The sequence below is a fragment of the Centroberyx affinis genome, unplaced genomic scaffold, assembly GCF_046629955.1.
Source record: "Centroberyx affinis isolate AG114_WGS23_722 - 3 ecotype Tasmania unplaced genomic scaffold, CSIRO-AGI_Caff_v1 ptg002924l_1, whole genome shotgun sequence".
Taxonomy (NCBI): domain Eukaryota; kingdom Metazoa; phylum Chordata; class Actinopteri; order Beryciformes; family Berycidae; genus Centroberyx; species Centroberyx affinis.
In genome coordinates this window covers 16,984-36,991 of record NW_027281046.1, presented here as the reverse complement: position 1 = coordinate 36,991, position 20,008 = coordinate 16,984, and the positions used below count along the sequence as shown (strand labels likewise).

The following is a 20,008-nucleotide window of genomic DNA, read 5'->3' as shown; positions in this document are numbered from 1 at the left end:
TGATCTGGGTTTAGTTTTGTAACATGTGGAAATAGTTCAAAACTGGATTTTTTTTATATATATGTATATGAATATAATGCTGTAAAGTGCAGTCATGAATTAAGAGATTTCTCTTTCACATCAATACAATAAAGAAGAGGGAATAAAAACACCATGACATGAGTTGCCTGTGTCTCCTTCACACACACACACACACACGCAGTCTTAATTGATCTATTCGTTGGATTCTTGTGATTCTTTTATTATCTGTCTATACTGTAATTATGACAAGGCGATTACTGGCAAGACTGAAACATAATCAGAATATATCAGAACAGTACTTTGTTATTCTCTCATTGGGATAACTTGTAGTCAAATAAAAGTGAAATCAAACTATTCCTCTTTCTGCTGGGGATCCCCTGGAACCCCCTCAAGGACCACTGGTGGGTCCATGGACCACAGTTTGGGAGTCATCCTAGATTATACACTAGCTTTACCTACTGTTGCTTCTTTCCAGAGGGGGGCTCTAGTGTCACGAACGTCAGAGGAAGAGAGCCATCGAACCAGTGTGAAGATGGTGTGTTGGGGTTAAGGGAAACCCAATTAGTGGACAAAATTAAACAAGGACAATATAGATATTACCTTGTCATTTGGTCCAGTTGAATGTTGCCGTATTATAAAATAGGATCTGTTAAAAGAATGGCAAAAGACACTGGAACTAAGAGAGTGGGCAAAGGCAATGCTATTAAATTCTGTCCTGAGAAAGTGTGTTCATGTGGGGTGTAATGTGGGGTAAATACACTATAAAGAGTGAACAGCGAGTGATGGAAATTAGGGGTTTCTTCTTCTTTGAAAACTTTATCAAGCCGCCTTGATAAGCACCAACTGGTAGAGGAGAAAGTTCTATTTTTACCTTCCACCGGCTTCGAGTATAAATGATGAGGCCTAATTCAATTCTTTTTTTTTTTTTCGACTGGTGGATGTCAGCAGTGCACTTCAGCTTCTCTGGAAAGTTAAAGAGATAATGAAGAAGAATGGGCAGCACATGTTGGGATGTTGGGAAATGAGGACAGCCTGGCTAAAGCAAGCCTCCATACGGGAGGTGGTGGTAGATGTGGATTTACATCTGTAAAGCAGAAGCAAAAGGAGTGATGTGGAGGAAATCAATGTGGAAATGGCAAAATCACTGTGATGCAGAGACAAGGCATTTATATCAAATTCAAGACAAGGTTAGCACGGGAAATAGTATGGGCAGCAACATGGAAAGAGGAAGACATTATCACTATGTTAAGGCTAGCACACAGCAGACTTTGTGTCAGGACCAAGAAACAGTGCAGTCAGTTGTTTGTCTATTATTAGATCTTCTAGGTATGAAAGGCTGTTGAAGGCGAAAGTGAATAAAGCTGCATGGTATCAAGGAGTTTACACTCAAGCAGTTATTGAGCAAACTTAATAATAGTATGTTTGTTATTGGGTATAGATCATGGTATGTGGTAGCCTATAGATCAATGGTTCTCAACGTGGGGTCCGGGGACCTTGAGGGGGTTCTAGGGGGTCCCCACCAAACTGATGAATTGCTAAACTGAAGTATAATTTCATTAACAAGAAGTTAACACAAGAATGTATAAGAGTGACTATTTCGGTCGTAGTTTCACCATTATCTCTCTACCTACAATACAGATAGTCTTGGAATTCTGGACAAAATCATATTTAGCACTAAAAAAAATCTAAGATTTGGGTCTGTGAGACAAAATCTCATCAAATGAGGGTCCGTGGCTCTAATGTGGACTAAATTAGGGGTCCTTGATATGAAAAAGGTTGGTATAGATAATACCTGAACCACACTCCGGAGCAGTAGGGGCGGTGATGCACCTTCACGATGGATGCCAACGGCCGTAGAACAAGACAGAGAAGCAGCAGCAGAAGAAGAAGAAGTATAGGCGGTCTGTTTCCGGGTTCAGTAGGCTCGCAAAATGGCTCAAGGTAAACACAAGTTCAAAGCGCAGCGTCCCGGGGGTTCAAAGAAACCCCAACAACACAAGCAGAAAGGACCCAAGAAAGGAGGTATGTATCAAATGTCTCAGTAGTTTTTCATTTACTCAGCGAAAAAGGCATTCAAACTGATATTCAAGAAGCAACAACGTGCGTGGCAGGGGCCATGTTGGCTCAAATAGGGATTAGCAAAGGTTCCAATCTGCTTGAGTGAGTCGTTAAGGTTTGGAAACTGCAGAGTACGTTACTAGTGTGAGTAATCTGTCAACGTTGACAAATTTAGCGACGAACATATGTCCAGCTGAAATGACAAGGAAAGCGTAAACAACATTAACATCCCCTCCTCTAAAAATGCATGGCTGTCAATGTTTCCGTCGCGTGCATGGGAGGATATTTAAACCGTTATTGAATCAGCAATAAAACCAACGACTAAATAAATCCAAAGAAGTATAAGTTTAAAATTAATCACAGAATATATTCTGTGAATTGATACACTATGGAGATTGAAATTAGACATTCATTTGAATTCATTTAAACTCAAACTAAAAGACATGGTATCTGTTTTAGGACAGACTTTTGCTTTATAAGTTTGTGTTTATCAGTTCACTTTCAGTTCACATAAACAATTGGTAATGGCAATTGGAAAGTTTAGTATTATGCTCTGGGTTTAACTCAACTTGTTTATTTCTATTCAACAGGGAGGGTCATCATGCCCAAAAAGACTCAGGTGGTTCAGCAACAGAAGCTGAAGAAGGTAAGAAGAACTATAAGAAAGTGACAGTGGCAGTTTTCGTTCTGGTAGAAAAGAATGAATACATCAGTGAGCTTGATCAATAACTTAACATTAACATGACTTCCCCTGTTGTTCCTTGAAGGGACTTGAGGTTGCCATCAGGAACAAGATTGAGCAGGAGGTGACCCAGAGGGCCAGCTCCTCCCTCCACAAGCGGCTGAGTGTGCTCAAGGGGCCCGAAGGTAAAGGCGCCCCAGGAGGCCCTCGTCCAGGATCCAGCTCCAAATAGGGCCAGACACACGACGGCACGCCTGCCAGGCCTGAGTCTGATGGTATTGCAACACAAAGCTGCTAAATTCAAATGGGGTTAATGAGCTACATATATAATTCCAATAAGATGTCAGCTGTCCTCTTGTTTTTGATTCCCAAATGTTTGAGATGGGTACAGGCGTAGTTATTATAGAACTAGTCTGCTTCATTCTTGGCTCTATGCTGTTTTTAGGAGTCTGTCAAATTACAAAGAAAGACTGAAAGCAACAGACAAGATCTTCTGGAAATGATATGTAGCATTGGGTCATGAAATTATGGCAAAAACCTCCAGTGGGGGGCACCACAGGACTTAAAGGAACCACATGGAGTTTCTGACTTGTTGGCTTGCTTTCATAGAGGTCCTCATTCAAAAAAGAATGGACTTAAGATAGCATATTTTGATATGAGCTTTGGGTCATACTTTTAAAAAAAAAATGTTTCTATCACTGTGTTTTGTATTGACGCCACTGTACAGAGAACGATGAATAAGAGTAAAGATGAGAGAAAGATTAGTTTGACATGATGTTTGACTCGATGTATGTATGTATGTCAGAGAAGTATCAGTAGCCTGTTTCACAAAGCAAGTTCAACATGATCAGGGTATCTCTGCAGAACACTGTACATGCACACTGTGGTGTGTTCTGCCTGTGTTTGTACAGGTTTCTCCCTCTTTTCTATTGACTGTTAAAACTCCCATGATCCTTTGCTGCAGGTGTTAAATGTCTCAAGGCCAGCACTTTGCTGTGGCTGTCTGTCAAGGACGGGCCCAACAGACCGGCTTTGTGACTGAGCGCACCAGCCAGTGATAAGGGTGAACACCATTTGAGCTACTTGGTTTTACTGTTAACAAACCCTTTCACCCAGGCTACACCAGTGCAACTTTAGCAAGCTTCTGTTTACAAAATAGTGTATTTATGTATTAAATACTATAAACATAAGTTCTTTCATGAGGTATTTATTTGATTCCTTTGTGGATATCACTTGCAAGTTATGCAATTCAGAGTTCCTGTTATAGTTCTGTTGCGTCAATAATATAGCTTCATAATTCGGAGCCTATGAGAGTTTCCACATATATTACATCATGTCTCAGGTAGCACTTTCTGAATTACAATATTCAACTTTACCTACAACTCAGTTACAACAACAGAGCATGCATTCCTGTATACAATACACAAGAACAATCCTACCATATGAAAATAAATTATAAAACAAGCTACTTGTTAAAGACGACAAAATACAATCAACATGTCATACAACACAGATTCATCAGCACTTACTTCTAATGCAAGTCTGTGATAATAAACTGTTATTTGGTACTAACTGCCAGTGTGTCTACGAAGCCTTGATGGTTTCCACACAGTGAGCGGAGCGCAGGAAGCGAGGGAACGAGTCTTTGGCCATCAGGTTGTAGATTCTCTGCTGGGCCTTGCTGAACGTGTCCGCCGCCGGAGAGTCCATCACACCCAGCAGAGCCTCGCGGGTCTCAGCGTCCAAGTTCACCTGAGAGGAAAAAACACAATGTGAACAAAGCTCCAGGTGACAGAGTGTTCCTCACGCTTCCTTATGTCTCCAGTGTTCCTTTCGCATCCCCCTCCTCCCTACACTAACCTCCTGTGGGGCGTCGGGGGTGATGAACTGGCTGTAGATGGTGCTGGCCTTGGCCCTCTGCAGGCGTGAGGGGGAAACCCTGTAGTCTTCGCAGGCCAGCCAGAACTCCAGGTTCTCCTCACTGAACTCTGAACGCAGGAACCAGCGGAACGCCTGCAGACCGCCTAGGAGAGAAGGGGGATACAGGGACAACAGGACCTCACATTCAGTGCGTGGGCAGAGAATAGACGGTACATAATACATATCGCTCTACATACAGACATTTATACATTATGCACATAGCACTTTGTGCGTTTAGGTAGCACGGCATGCAGTAGGTTCAGGGTGCAATTGCAGGTGAGGGTCCAGCAGAGCGTTTTGGGCAACGCAACGTGAGATAGATGCACTGGGTAGGATGGGACTGCATGCAGGAATGGCCGATGTTGACAAAATTAATGTAATAAATTGCCAATCCCTAATCAATTGTTTCGATATCCCTATATAACGATATCTGCGAACGTGTAAAATCATCTTAAATAATCAAATTGTTGTGTTCATCAAAATGAACTGCATGGTAATATAAAGTATGATATAACTTAAATATACAAATAATATTCTTTGATTGGTTTCAGATTTCTTTTTGTGAGAGATTTTAATTATTTGCTTTTTATAATTAATTAGACAACAGAATTGAGTATCACAACAACTCCTGCTGCATATTTTATGCATTAATGCTGCATAAAATAGTTCTGAGACTTTTGGAGAGTGGACATACAGTAGTTCCTGAAGCTTTAGTGTTGTAGTACACAGATTTGTGCAGACATTATAAATAGTACAAGCTGTATATGTAACTCTACCTGTTACATACTAGGACTGCCCAGATTAGGTGTTTCTTTTCCACTGGGACCATCTAAATGTACGTACTCATGGGACATGGAAGGCACTTTGAATAAAAATGCCTACCAATAGCTTCTTATTTTTAGAATAGGTAATGAATGAGAGTGGAAATAGAGAAGAAAGAGATGAAAGAAAGGGAAATCGAGGTCTTACTCTTGCTGTTGAGCAGAGACTCCAGGTCCTGAAGAGCCTTTTCATCGTGAGATCTGAGAGAAGAGAGAGAAACAGTCAGAATCCGGTGTTGCTGTGATAATATAAGAGATGAGCGGATTTAATATGCATTTGAAATGTGGATTTCTGTAGGTCTACTTGTGTTTGAGGTGTGTCCAGTCCTGCTTCTCGGCCAGGTGGCTCAACTTCACCCGCATCTCCTTTGCCCTAAAATACACCGGCACATAAAATCACACCAGGCTCTGCATACAGCACCTTTTTAACATTCGTGGCATATTACTAGCTTTGTAATTAGCAAATCACTTGTTCACATACAAAACTTTATTATGACCCACTTCCATACTCACTTCTCCAGGCATGAGGAGGGCAGGGAGGACAAGCCCTTGCACATTGATGTAGTCGTAGAAAACCTGGAAAGAGAAAACGGAAGGATGAACAGACCTAACTGTAGTCGGTCACAGTATTTATTCTGTGTTTTTCCTGCTTCGTCAACCTCCCAGACCACAGTGTGCTGCTCTTATATACCTGATCTGTCGGTCTGCCCACACGGCAGCAGGTGCACAGATGATGGGAGATGAATAGAGATGAATGGGCAGTTGAGTAAGAGGGCTGGTGTACGTGCTCACAGGCCATGTGGGCCCGCTGGTGCTGAGCTGTCCCATCTGTTCACAGGTGGGACAAAACAAGGCAGGGCATACAATAGGGAAATTACACCAAGGGGATTTCAGGTGTGTGTGGTCAGGGATCATTAGTAAAAAAAAAATAGAGCTTGTAGAGTAATATCTAGAAGAGAAAGACTTGATGAGTGAGGAGCAGGTGGGCAGGTAACATCACTCATCTCTGAGTGGGAGAGATAGAAGTGCAATTGTGTGTGTGTGTGTGTGTTCATGTTCCTGTACTTCTATATGTGAGAACCAATTTGAGATTTAAACCTTCAGAGTGAGGACGTATTTCTGTGAGGTGAGATCATTTTGGCCTTTCCTCACATCTTTAAGGGGCTGTTGTTAGGGTTAGGTTAAAATTAGAATTAAGTGTTGGGGATAGGAAGTGTGTGTGTGTGTGTGTGTGCGTGTGTGTGTGTGTGTGTGTGTGTGTGTGTGTGTGTGTGTGTGTGTGTGAGAGAGAGAGAGAGAGAGAGAGAGAGAGAGAGAGTTTACTGAAGATGTAGTTTACACCCTGAATTTGTCCGAACAGTGTGATTTATAGGAGGCTTGAGGGAGATCCAAAGGTGACTTCTATCCGCCCCGTTTCAATTGATTATACATTAATTAAAGTGATTTACCGGGCCAATTTGTCTAATAAAACCATGCTTTTCATATCTGTAGTCGGTAAACACAGTCACGATGCAAGGCGCAGACTCAAAATCCCACTCTTCAGTGCGACTTTCCAGACCAGCAGGCTGTTGGTGTGAAGAAGGAAACAGAGAAGGTGTAGGAGGACACGAGGAAGAAACAAGGACACGCTGCATAATATGCCTCCAGATTATCTTGCAGACCCAGATTATCTATCCGTATTTATTTATAAGTGGCTCACGCGAACAGCTGGCGCAATGTCACACACATGTACAGAGTATTGATCGGTCATTTGCCGCCTAATGATTTCTCCCTTTGGCTCGGTCTGCGGATCGAAGCGCATATGTTACCGCCGGTTGCAGAGAGTATAGCGCTGCATACATGAACCTGACACCGGATTCACGTTACTGACGGACGGTCGGTCGGCATTTACACCCACGAAGGGTCCGGTTCAGCTCGGGCAAACTGAGTTGAGGAGAGGAGTCGCCTTCCCTCGCTTCCTGGTTCCTCAAGAAACGTCGAAGTAAAAAGTTACGAGACGCACGAGCATGTTGATTTGAATTGTAAACACTGAGCCTGAACCCGGAGGGAGCGGACTCACTTCTGTCCGGTATCAAATCCGGTTTCCTGACTGATCCAGATCCAGCCTACTGGACACCCGACCCGGATTCCTCTCCAGTCCTAAATCCGCCCTGCAGCCCACCATGGACCGTATCGACTCGGTATGCCAAGATGTGGCGCTGCATTAAGTGAGTCAGAATTTCATCTTGCAGTTTCTGTTATTATAATGGAGAGTAAACCCGCTCAGACATTTAGCCTATTTGGAAGCCCTATCTAGTAAATAGGCTAAACATCACGGGAGCATTCAGGTTACTCTAGTAGTATGTGCAAATTAGTCTGGTGACAGGTCTAATGATCTATCACACTGGCCACATGGTAACCCTTTAAATTACAAACCATTAATTACGGAGTAATTACTGGAAATAACTAAGTAATAAGCAAGTAAACTAGATGTAATAACTAGTTATAGCATTAGAATGAGTGGTAATTACTGATTAATATACAAATTAAAAAGGTGCTTTCACCAGTAATTGTATTAGTAAGTGGCACTGGCACACACTTTTGAAAACTTCTTAAGGCGCTTGAGGCGAAGGATAAACTAGCTGAAGAAAGAAGAAACACACTGTATTGATTTATCTTCCACAGGGGGAAGGGACATTCATTATAGAAAGTGACGACACCTGTGCAGAAACAATGTTTTTTCATTAGGTTTTCATTTGCTTATAATGTGTGAGTGCATACAACAATATATTACATATTTTAGAAAATACATACCAGTACTGACTATGTACAATATTCAGATACAAACATACTCCATACCAACTCTACAGAAATAACAACAGAAAACAACAGAAATCCCAGAACAGGCCCAGCCCAGTAAAAAACACATTTTTTTTTATTACTCAGTAGTTACCAGTCATTTTAATGCTAGAACAATGGATATTACTATTATTATTTCCAGTCATTACTACGTAATAACATAAAGGGTTGCTCACATAGTAATGTCAGTTACTGCCACTCTGAAATTTAGTGGAGGCTGTAGATGGCTTTGGTGCTAAATGTTATTCAGTGCTCCCACAGGCCTTAAAAATTCTTTTGAGAAAAAAATCTTTGAAAGTTTTTGAAAATGAATGAGATAAATAAAAAAGATCAAATATAGCACCCAGATTCATCAATATGCTATGATGGATATTTGTGTTGATATAGCAGCAGTTTTACAAAAATTAGAATGATTTCACCATGATTGAATATCAGCTGCAGGGACTTTGCCATTCTCTGATAGGCTTTGGTGAATTGACGCCCCTGCATCCCACCAGCTGACCTAACCGGCACCAGGTATGGGACCCCAAGGGGCTCGGGTCCCCCGGGCGTCCAGCCAGGACAGCGGTGGTCCAGACCAGGGGAGGGAGGAGAGGTGGGCCAAGCTGTTCAATCAGCTGGACCTCAACAAGGACGGACGCATCGACATCTTCGAGCTGCGGGCGGGACTGGCGGCCCGAGGGCTTTCCAGGGGCTCAGTGGAGAGGGTAAGAGCTTTATATCACTCCTCCCTGCTGCCTCCCACCGCAAGGGAGGGGGTTATCTGTTGTGTGTGTGTGTGTGTGTGTGTGTGTGTGTGTGTGCGTGCGTGTGTGTGTGTGTGAGAGAGAGAGAGGGAGTTCACAAGGATTTCCCTCTAGTCTACTGAAGTGGTGGACCTATATCGCCTCTCCTCCTGTCTCTTCTTCACTCTTCTTCTCTCCCTCTCCTCTCCTCTCTTTTCCCCCTTCTCTTCTCCTCTCTTCTCTTCTCTTCTCTGCTCTCTTCTTCTCTGCTCTCCTCTCCTCTTCTCTCTCCTCTCTCTTCTTCTCTTCTTTCCTCTCCTCTTCTCTCCTCTTCTCTTCTCTCCTCTCCTCTCCTCTCCTCTCCTCTTCTTTCCTCTCTTCTTCTGAGACAGAAAAGTAACCATTCAAATGCTAACTAATGGCAGTGCCACTATTTGTGCCACATTAAACATCAAATGGAATGGCTTGTTGACTTAAATGTAATCAACGTAGCTAAACATTTAGGTCATTCAAGGAAAACTCACTGCTTGTCAACTGCTAGTCATTGCATATTCATTGCCTGGTAATTGTTCGTGCTTTATGGTCACTCTGCACTGTTAGATCCTTTCTGTTTTCCATTATCTGGAACATCCTTGATGTTCCCAATCAGAAGTCCTGCTGTTGGTACAATAGCAGCACCTGAGAACATCAACAGCATAACTTTATTATGAATACACACAGTCTCGCTCCCTCCTCCCTGTCTGTCCGAGACTGTTTGTATTGGCAAGAAGAGTGTGAGTCATGCAGCAGGCTCTCTCTCTCTCGCTCTTTCTCCTTATCACTCTCTCACTCCCTCACACACACACTCTCCCTTTCTCTCCCTCTGTCTAGCGTCTGTGTATTTGTGTGCACACATGCACAGGACAGCATGTTGTCTATTTTAGTATGAGGGACGGGACTTTGTAAGATGAGAAAGCTAACCTTTACCTCCCCGTCACTCAGTCATACACTATCCAACTCTTCATATCCTTACTTGTATGGATCGTTGTCCAAATTGTCGACATTTTGTGCTGTTTCTTATTGGTTTTGCCTGTATTGTAATCCTTATTTCAGATCTTTTTCTGGATCTCTGCCACATTTGTATAACCAAGAAATTGTGATGTAACTGTTGAGCATGTTGGAAAAATATGGCCTATACATCTTGAAAATAAAAATAAAAATAGTACTTAATGTTTACATTTCATTAAATGAACAAAACCTTCAAACCTTCAGTCTCACACCAACTGCCACCATTGCAGTAGGATTTACCAATGAGAGACGTTCAAGTCAGCCTTTATTTTTCAAACTGAATGAAAACAGTTTGAAGAGAAATGGGTTAAATCGGTTTTGTTTTGATTTTTTTTGTTTTCAGTTTGTCTTTGAATTCTAATGCATTGTTGTACAGATAAGTGCATAAATGTAACATACCAACTGTATTTTATACAGTTGCTCATGTCTTTTTGGCTAAATAACATGTTGTAACATTACTTGACCAACAGATGGCAAGATAGAGTTTTGTATAAATGGGTAAATCTGGATTCTGTAATGTTCTGGCATCTGGATCAGAATGATCCTATCTGATTTTCTTTTTATACTGACTCAAAAAATTCAATTCAATTCAATTCAAGGTGCTTTATTGGCATGAAATACAAAAGGACATATTGCCAAAGCAAAGTCAACAAGTTCAAATAACAGTAATCAAACTTAAATCTACAATTGATATGTCAACAAATATACAACAATTAATTAACAGTCGATCAATTTCAATAAATATGTGACAGTGTCAGTGTGTCTCCTGTGAGACAGTGAGTGGCTACAGTAGTGGCGCACTCCTTTTTCTCTCCTAGTAGGTATTGGAGTTTTTCATTTGATGGGAGGTTTTCAAAATCTGTGCATATTGATTTGAATTTGGGGAGGTAGAGATCTCTGATTCCTGCATAGTTTGCACAGAGCAAGAGGAAGTGCAGCTCTGTCTCCACCTCTGCCTGTGAGCAGAGTGAACACAGCCGCTCCTCTCTGGGTTGCCAGGTCTGCCGGTGTCAGCCTGTTTCTGCAGCCAGGCTGTGTTCACTGAGTCTGTATCTTGTCAAGGATTTTCTCCGTTTTTTCTCAGTCATGATGGTCAGGTAATCTGCCATCGTGTACTGTCTGTTTAGGGCCAAATAAGTTTCTATTCTGCTTTTGGATTGTGTCAGTTCTCCAATATGTTTCATATTTTTCTTTTTGTTTTCTTATAATTTTGTTGGGCCAGATGGACTGAGGTCTGTCCTGAGCGCTGTCCTGAGGCGGAGCAGTGAGCTGCAGGACCAGCTGGCAGAGGGGACTCTTTCTCTCTCTCTCTCACTCCCTCTCTCTCTCTCTCTCTCTCTCTCTCTCTCTCTCTCTCCTCTCTCTCTCTCTCTCTCTCTCTCTCTCTCTCTCCCTCTCTCTCTCTCACCCTTCTACCTGTGCCTCTTCTCCCTGCAGATAGTGAAGGCAGGTGACACCAACCAGGATGGGGAGCTGGACTTTGAGGAGTTCACCCAGTATCTTCGTACCCATGAAAAACAGCTCAGACTTATGTTCCGCAGTCTGGACAGGAACAATGACGGTGTGTAGCAGCCCACAAAACACACCTGATATAAGTGATGGCACTTTGAAACTTGATACATTGAGAGACTTTGAAAATTTCTCAATACTCTTTTTTTCTGTCTTTTCCTCTGTCTTACTGTGTGTGAATGGTGAATATTTGCAGGTGAGATAGATGCGTCGGAGATCCAGCACTCTCTACACACTGTCGGTGTGGACGTCAGTCTAGAGGACGCCACCAGGATATTGCTAAGGTGTGTTATCAGTGTTTTGATGTCTCATATCTCATGTGTCATGTTACACACACATGAGGATCTAATGTAACTGTCCCTCGTGCTGTTTGGCTGACCATCCACAGTATGTAGAAACCTAGCTTGGATGTTAGAGGAAAGAGAGATGGATGAGAGCGGGTTTGTCATTCACATTATCAAGTGAGCACTCCCAGCACAGATGCTAGTTTACAACATGAAGGCCAATAACTTCCCACCTTGCCACTGGCCTCAGCATCAATAGGCTCATGGGACTCTCACCCTCCTGGCCTGAAACAAGCCTGCTCAGTAGTTCAGAAATAAATGTAAACCAATAATCATAGGCTAAAGGGATAGCTTATGGTTCAGGAAGCAAATTTCTATCAGCAAACAGTAAGCTTTATCATGTAACAATTAATATCAACAGCTGAGACGCTACTCATCATATAAAGCCCCGCTGTAGGCGATGAATTTGTGTAGATCTGCGGCCGCCTTGTCAGATTGGTTTCTTCTGTGTGTATTGACTAGTGGTTGCAAATGGGAGTTAATCACCTTTGTCCAACCCAAATATTTTCATATTCAAAGAGTTTAGATAGCTATGTAAATATCATCCTTGGGGCAAAATTAACTTTGCATCCAGACATGATCTAAGTGTTATCGTTTCTGAATACAGAGGCCACGTGGGGAGCCAGTGGTTGAGGTTTTGGGATGATGGCTGCACATCATGGTTGCTCTGATAATTAATCTAATCCTAGAAGCCTCCAAGTTCTTTCCAAATAATCTTCTTCCTTATTACCCTTTCCCAGTTCATCCATTTCCCTGCTCAGCTGCAGAAAGTTGCTCCATCACCAGCTTCCTCTTTTTAACGTTCTTGTTTTGTTCCATGCTGGTTTTGTTGCGCAAAGACTTTCACGACCTTCCTACACTTGCAATAACGCTGTGTCTAAGTGCTTACTGTGCTTCCTGGACTCCGTTTCTGCCCAATTGCTAGAGTCAGCGCTACACTTTTAACATTTATGTCTTAAAACTCTGTCAATTCTAGTCTCAGGTAAAATCATGACGTAAATCACCATGAAGCAACTTCTCACACATGTGAGCTAATCATAGTTCCTAACATCTCAAACGTTGTGTCTACATTAGTGATTCTACTTTCTACACTGGAATTTAGAACTTGTGTGTGTGTGTGTGTGTGTGTGTGTGTCACCCAGTATGGACAAGGACGGCACCATGACCATTGACTGGAATGAGTGGCGAGACCACTTCCTGTTTAACCCTCTCTATAACATGGAGGATGTGGCACGCCACTGGAAACGCTCCATGGTGAGGTCACACACACACACAAACACATACACACATACACATACACACACACTCACACACACTCTTTGAACAAGGAAACACATTGTCCTCCTCAAAAAAAACTTATAAAGAAGGCTTACTTGATTTACAAACTTTTTCACTTTTTCATGTAGAGGAACACAAAGGCGTAGGTCCTCTCTTTTATCATGCAGGCTTCTTTTTGTCATTATTTTCTATGGTAAAGACACATTGCATGTTTCTGACGGTGCTGAGAGCTTAGCATGTGTTAGTGCTCAGAGCATTGAGCTGCAGCCAAGCACTTCTCACAAACATCTGTTAAGTGATGCTTGCCAAACAAGTACAAATTCGGTGCAGTCCCACAGCGCATTAATGGCGATGAGGTAATTTTTGCTGAATACACAAAGAGGATCATGGGAACTGTGTGGAAAATTTGCTTTTAAGTAATCAAGAGTCATGGTTAAAGAGAGATAGTGGAGTGGTTAACTGACCTGCCTCTGGAGCCACTGACCTAGGATTTAATCTTTCCCACCTGTGTCTCCTCTACTCTGACTCCCTTTCTACCTTCCCACTTTCAATAAACAGTAGAAACACGAAAGGAGTCCACTGCCCACTCACCTTTAAAAAAAAAAAAAAAAAAAAAAACAATAATAGAAATTTTACTTAATTTGATCACATACTGCTCAATAAAGAACAGACACAACTCGTAGAAAATGATTTTCTCAAGTGCTGTAAACCATGATAAAGTGTGATAGTGCACATGTAGAGAAGGAAGTGTCTCACCTCTGACTGATGGACCCAAACTTCTTTCCTCACCCTCTCCTTATCATCCTCATTCTTCTCACCCCTCCCTCCATGGCTCCATTAGATGTTGGACATAGGTGAGCAGCTGACAGTCCCGGATGAGTTTTCAGACCAGGAGAAGAAGTCTGGCTTTGTGTGGCGGCAGCTGATGGCAGGGGCCATGGCCGGGTCTGTATCCCGAACTGGAACTGCTCCCTTGGACCGCCTCAAAGTCTTCCTCCAGGTCAGTCGGGGACAACTGGATCCCGGTCGTGGACTCTGTGATCTCAGCTCTCAAATCAGCCTGAACCACACACAAACAAAGGATCATTCACCAATTAATGTTTATATCTGAACGTTTTCTAACTCATTTTTGATCTATGACAAAGAGAGCTTTAAGAGAGCCTTGACGAACCTTCAGCCCCTGGAGACCATTAGAAGTACTGCTTTACACAAAGTCCCGGATCCATTTGATATGAACTTGTCTCCCTCTGCTCTCCCAGGTACACGGCTCCACCTTTGTTAAAGGGAACGTGTTGAGCGGTTTTCAGTCCATGTTGAAAGAGGGGGGGCTGGGCTCACTGTGGAGAGGCAACGCAATCAATGTTCTTAAAATTGCCCCGGAGACTGCTCTCAAGTTCACAGAAAGGTGGAGTAGATTGGAGACTTTTCCTTTATCCCCCTCTGCTCATCTTGATCACTACCTCAATCTTTCTCTCACTCTCTATCTCATGCTCCCTCTCTCTCTCTCCTATTTTTTTGATATTGTCATTTGTTCATCATCATTTTTTCCTGTGGGCTCACTGTTTTCTACCCTCCTCTCATCTATTCCCCCGGTCGACTTTTCAGCCCACCCCTTCCTTTCTTTCCCATCAGTTTCACCAGTCAGTATTATCATTTGTCATCCTTCTGTCATCATATAACTGTCTCTGCCTTTCTGCAATAACCCATTTTCGTAAATTCATCTCTCACATTTGCTTTTAAAATGAAAATGTTTCCAAAGTTGTCAAAAATATTTTTACTTAATTTTTTTCCATTGCTCCATAACTCTGTGTAGATCAAGCATGTGATGCGTGGCAGTAAAGAGGCAGGAAGTCTGAAGATTCATGAGAGGTTTGTTGCTGGCTCATTGGCTGGAGCCACAGCTCAGACAGCCATCTATCCGATGGAGGTAATACCAGGGTAACGCACACATACACATACACATACACACACACACACACACATTGACAGCGTAAAGAAAATGCTCTTTCTGGTTTGGACTGGACTGAACTCTTTTCTGTTTCTTCTCCTCCCTTTCTCTCCATCTTCCAATCCCTCTTCTTCACCCCCCTGTTTCCTTTTGATCTCTCCTCCTCCTCCTCCTCCTCTTCCTCCAAGGTGCTGAAGACCCGTCTCACCTTAAGGAAGACGGGCCAGTACTCTGGAATAGCAGACTGTGCCAAGCAGATCCTACAGAGAGAAGGAGTCAGGGCCTTCTACAAGGGCTACATACCCAACATGCTGGGCATCGTCCCTTATGCTGGCATCGACCTGGCTGTCTACGAGGTCAGAGGGACACACACACACGCAAACACACACACACACAACTCATACAGCACACACCTCCAGACTGTTCACCTCCTTCTCGCTCCCTCTGTGCTCCAGACTCTGAAGAATGCCTGGCTGCACAGGAACAGAAGTCTAGCTGCTGACCCAGGAGTCCTGGTGCTGGTGGGCTGCGGCACCATCTCCAGCACCTGTGGACAGCTGGCCAGTTACCCACTGGCGCTGATCCGCACCCGCATGCAGGCACAAGGTGAGAATATCTGTGCGTTCATGTGCTGATGGGAAAGTCCAACATCTGGGACGTCCAAGTCGGCTGCTAAACAGCGTTGCATTCATGTGCTATTTTGTTGGAAAATCAAACCCAGAAGACATCATTCAAACAGTTGTTGAGTTATTCTGGCTAGCTACAAACTTGCAATAAAGGAGCATCTATGTGTTTTCTTACTGTTGAAAAACTAGATTTTTTCGCCTTGTTGAGAAGGTAAAAGGTCATCATTGCATTATAACTCGGTTAGCAAAATTTTCTCAGTTTCCAACTTAATCATCTGACTTTGGAGGCCGTTCATGTGAAATTTCCAAGTAGGAAATTCGTTTTTCTATATAGCACACAAACACACAATATGTATGCTCATAGAAAGTATCAATATGTACAAAGAAACAGAAAAAACAAAGAAAAAATGACATGCCATCAGTGCAGAAACAGATTACAATCCTTGTAAACCGCAGACTTTTGGTGATTGCCTTTGCATTTTGTCAGCCTGTCATGATGTTAGGCCGTGTTGCTTGTGTTGTAAAATGAACAAATGTGTTGGTGGAGCTGATCCCTCTTTCTCCCCTCAGCCTCAGTGAAGGGCAGCCCACAGCTGTCCATGATGCACATGTTTCAGAACATTGTGATGCAGGAGGGCGTGACTGGACTTTACCGGGGAATCGTACCCAACATGCTGAAAGTCATCCCTGCTGTCAGCATGTCCTACGTCGTCTACGAATACACAAGGAAGGTCCTGGGGGTGGGAGTCGAAGACAGGAAGGGAGGGACAGGGGAAGAAAAAAAGGATAGATAGGGATATGGGATTGGAGTGGTGTGGTGTGGGGACTTGCATCTACAAGCACATACAAATCTGTTGGGAATGCATGAGGTCTTGGATTTGGACCATGGCCATGACTGAATACGCAACTCCTATGAACATAAATCCTGAGTTTGCAGGATGTAGGGAGGATAGGAAAGAAAAGAAACCATGGAACAACAGATCCTTTATCGTCGCCATAGGATCCAAGTAGTGTATACTCTGGTGTGGAAGCTTGATGTTTGGAAAACCTCACCTGAACTGGCAGCTGCTATGATGAGTGTTACCTGTGATATATTGCATGCAAAGCATGCCAACAGTTCATTTATGTGAAAGCTAACCAACTAGCTCCCCTGCTTCTGCACTTCTGGACTTGCTTGAACTTGCTTGAGAACCAACAGATAAAAGGTGCTGCGTGTGACCAGATTTGGAAACCATGTTATATTCCTACAGTACTGAACAATCCACAAGAAGAAATTACAACGTGACTTTTTCTCCCATGCATCATTAGGTCGCGCATTGAGAATGCTTTGGATTGACAGGAGGCGGTTCCGTCTCAATTTCTTCATCTCAGAATGAAGGAATCCTGCAGCAGCTCCACTCCTCTGGTCTCCAGTGGAATTATAGAATTAGGAAGTCCTTATAGTGACATGCCTTTAACAAATGTTACAAACAATCATGCCTACGAACAACAGACAATTGCTGATCTCAGCTCTCAAATGATCTCATGGACACAGCTGAAACGGTGAAAGAGGATGAGGAATAGAGAGGTGGTCAGCTTCTCTCTCCTGAAAGGATTACTAGGCTACTGCATAAAGCACCAAAGGACTTCAGATTTTACAGGAGTGAAATGGTCAAAGCCATCTGACTGAGCCCTCTGGTGTTGGGGAAAGTACTGTATGCTTGGAGGAATAATTGAAACCTCTCTTGCAGCGTGTTTATTTCTGATTCTTCTGATTCTATAAAGAGTGTTTCTACACACAGTGAAAGATGTGCGTGTGTATGTATGTGTGTGTGTGTGTCTGTATTCTGCATAAGGTAACCTTTTCATAGGAGTGCACAACATACATGTTTAAAACTATGTTTGAACTTTAATTGTGTCTATATTATGAATTCCCTGATGCCAATGAACAATTTTATTTGATCATAATATTTGACCATAATTGAAATCTGGTAATATTTATTATGGAATACATAAATGAATGCATGCATGGTGGTGCCTTGAATTAAAATAATGCCATGAAGCTTTTCTCTGAAGTATTTATGTTTTTCTTGTAGCTTATTTTATGCCTAATTAACTTAACATAATATAGAGAAGTATCAGCTAATTGAGGTGACTGTAGGCTAGATAGCCTAAAGAAAACATTACATTCATATTAACTCTTGGTCTCTATGAGAGCATTGATTGACTGCCACAGCTTAGCAAGAAGTCACACTTCTCAGCCCTGTTGCCTTTTGTGCTTTTGCCCTTATGGAGGTTGTGTACTGGCAGCTATGTGGGCAGCTTTAGCTAAGAACATAAATCAAACAGGATCTGTCCCTTCCAAAGGGTTAACTCAACATCATATTACTTTAGTGGAATAATAATTCTACTTCCCTGAATTTCCTGGATCAATAAAGTGCTATCTTATCTTATCTTTCCAGAACATGCAGATAAGGATGCCTCTTGGCAAGGATTTTTCCAAGCCAGTGCAACCATAATGAATCGAAAAAGGGGCACCTGAGATGCAGAAATGATCAATGACAAATATGATTAATCAGAAGTTTCTATATAGAATATAGTCACCAGTAACCCAGAATGAATGAATATGATGAAATAGCCTATGGAGTTTCTTTGATACAGTAGCCTATATTAAACAAATTTAACTAATATTTATTAATTTTTAAATTTGCACAGGACCGTGGGCCTGCAGGCTAAAGACCCTACAGTAGCACAATTAATTTTGATTGATGGTGTGTTTTGAAGAGCCAGACATTACTTTTCCATGTGTTTCTGCAACTGTGGACTATTGTGAACTATTTATTGTTGGCAAATCATTTTTTTATTAGCCATTACATGAATGAAATGCATTAAGCCATTGTTTAGATTCAAATGCTTTGAAAGTTTATTTTATTTTATTTATCAGATATATTGTTCAGGAGCCAAGCCATTCCCCACTCTCCCTCACAAAATGTAGATCTTACTCACACTGTGACATTTTTTACCTACCTATTGCAATTGGGGGATGGATGTTATACTTTAGAATTCATTATATTATATATATATATATATATATATATATTACTAAGTATGGTGAATATGAATATGATCGAGGTCATGCACCAAACCCCATTGTCTTCATGTGGTATCTACTGGCGAAATGGAAAATTGGCCAAGTTTCAAGTGGACAGGACTTTGATGTTTTACAAAGCTTTATCTTTCTTTTTTTTTTGTATCTCTCTTTTGGATTTATTTGCTGGTTTGGTCATCTTGGTGTCAAATCAAAACATTCTCTTGCCAAAAATAGGCTTCAATGTGACCAGCAAGCATGGGATTCCAGCTTTGCAGTTTGATCTATAGAAGAGGGAGGTGGAGAAGAAGGCAAACTCAGTCATGTCTGTCTGACCTCCTCATCCTCTTCACCCTGAATTAAATGCTGCTCCTTTTGGCCTGTGGGTTAGGTAGTTAACGTTAAGACAAACAGGAATAAACATCCATTCATACCTATGATGATGATGAATATTTTATGAATGACTTGAATAGGCTACTTGCTTCCCTGGGTCGTGATGATATATACAGTATACAGTGTATATATTTGGTAACACTTTACAATAAGGGTACATTAATTAAGGGTTAGTTAATGCTTAATAAGCAGTTAACTAATTTGTCTGGTAATCATTTACTAATGGTGTTCATGTTAACTAAGGTATTAATTTATACATGATTTAATAGTCATCTTTATAAACTATTAAATAATGTATAAATTAATACCTTAGTTAACATGAACACCATTAGTAAATTACACATTTGTTAACTGTTAATTATGGGTTAGTTAGTGTACCCTTATTGTAAAGTGTTACCATATATTTATATACTTACCATATACATATAGTTATCGTGTTTTATTATTGTTGTTGATAAACTTGGTTGTCTCCACTGTGTCATTGGTAACCATTTTTAGTAGGTTATGTTGATATGTTGATATATATTTTCTGTCTTCACAGTGCCATGCTGCAAAACCAATTGCCCCATCTGGGACAAAGATTGAACCTTGAAGTGTGTAATGTTTTTGTTGAGTGGAGCTTTGGTTCTTCCCCTCAAGGATCCTCAAAACATGATTCCTCTGTAAAATAGCGCCTAAACTGTGAATGGCTGGACGTAAACTGTCAATCAAGAACTCGTTTAAAGAAGGCT

At 41.8% G+C, this 20,008-nt stretch overlaps 3 protein-coding genes across 4 annotated transcripts; 2 read left to right on the top strand and 1 right to left on the bottom strand.

The window, feature by feature from the left end:
• Window positions 1–1,913: 1,913 nt before the first annotated feature.
• cunh19orf53 (chromosome unknown C19orf53 homolog) lies at window positions 1,914–3,954 on the top strand. Of its 2 annotated transcripts, XM_071536672.1 has the most exons (4): window positions 1,914–2,043; window positions 2,670–2,725; window positions 2,847–3,036; window positions 3,726–3,954. In XM_071536672.1, the coding sequence occupies exons 1-3, from the start codon at window positions 1,953–1,955 to the stop codon at window positions 2,991–2,993; spliced, it is 294 nt and encodes a 97-aa protein (XP_071392773.1). In that variant the 5' UTR covers window positions 1,914–1,952; the 3' UTR covers window positions 2,994–3,036; window positions 3,726–3,954. The 2 variants fall into 2 exon arrangements, with proteins under 2 accessions (XP_071392773.1, XP_071392772.1); XM_071536671.1 differs by having other exon boundaries at window positions 2,847–3,944.
• A 3-nt stretch (window positions 3,955–3,957) lies between these two features.
• Window positions 3,958–6,149, bottom strand: LOC139658543 (regulator of G-protein signaling 5). Its single transcript, XM_071536670.1, has 5 exons — window positions 6,016–6,149; window positions 5,807–5,875; window positions 5,651–5,703; window positions 4,622–4,785; window positions 3,958–4,513 (listed from the first exon to the last, which is right to left on the bottom strand). The coding sequence occupies exons 1-5, from the start codon at window positions 6,057–6,059 to the stop codon at window positions 4,346–4,348; spliced, it is 498 nt and encodes a 165-aa protein (XP_071392771.1). The 5' UTR covers window positions 6,060–6,149; the 3' UTR covers window positions 3,958–4,345.
• An 807-nt stretch (window positions 6,150–6,956) lies between these two features.
• LOC139658541 (mitochondrial adenyl nucleotide antiporter SLC25A24-like) lies at window positions 6,957–17,848 on the top strand. The gene is made up of 12 exons (XM_071536667.1): window positions 6,957–7,709; window positions 8,804–9,047; window positions 11,550–11,673; window positions 11,818–11,905; window positions 13,108–13,219; window positions 14,085–14,243; window positions 14,503–14,648; window positions 15,003–15,019; window positions 15,079–15,170; window positions 15,380–15,547; window positions 15,647–15,797; window positions 16,388–17,848. Exons 2-12 carry the CDS (start codon window positions 8,859–8,861, stop codon window positions 16,609–16,611), a joined length of 1,470 nt encoding a protein of 489 aa, XP_071392768.1. The 5' UTR covers window positions 6,957–7,709; window positions 8,804–8,858; the 3' UTR covers window positions 16,612–17,848.
• Window positions 17,849–20,008: the final 2,160 nt, after the last annotated feature.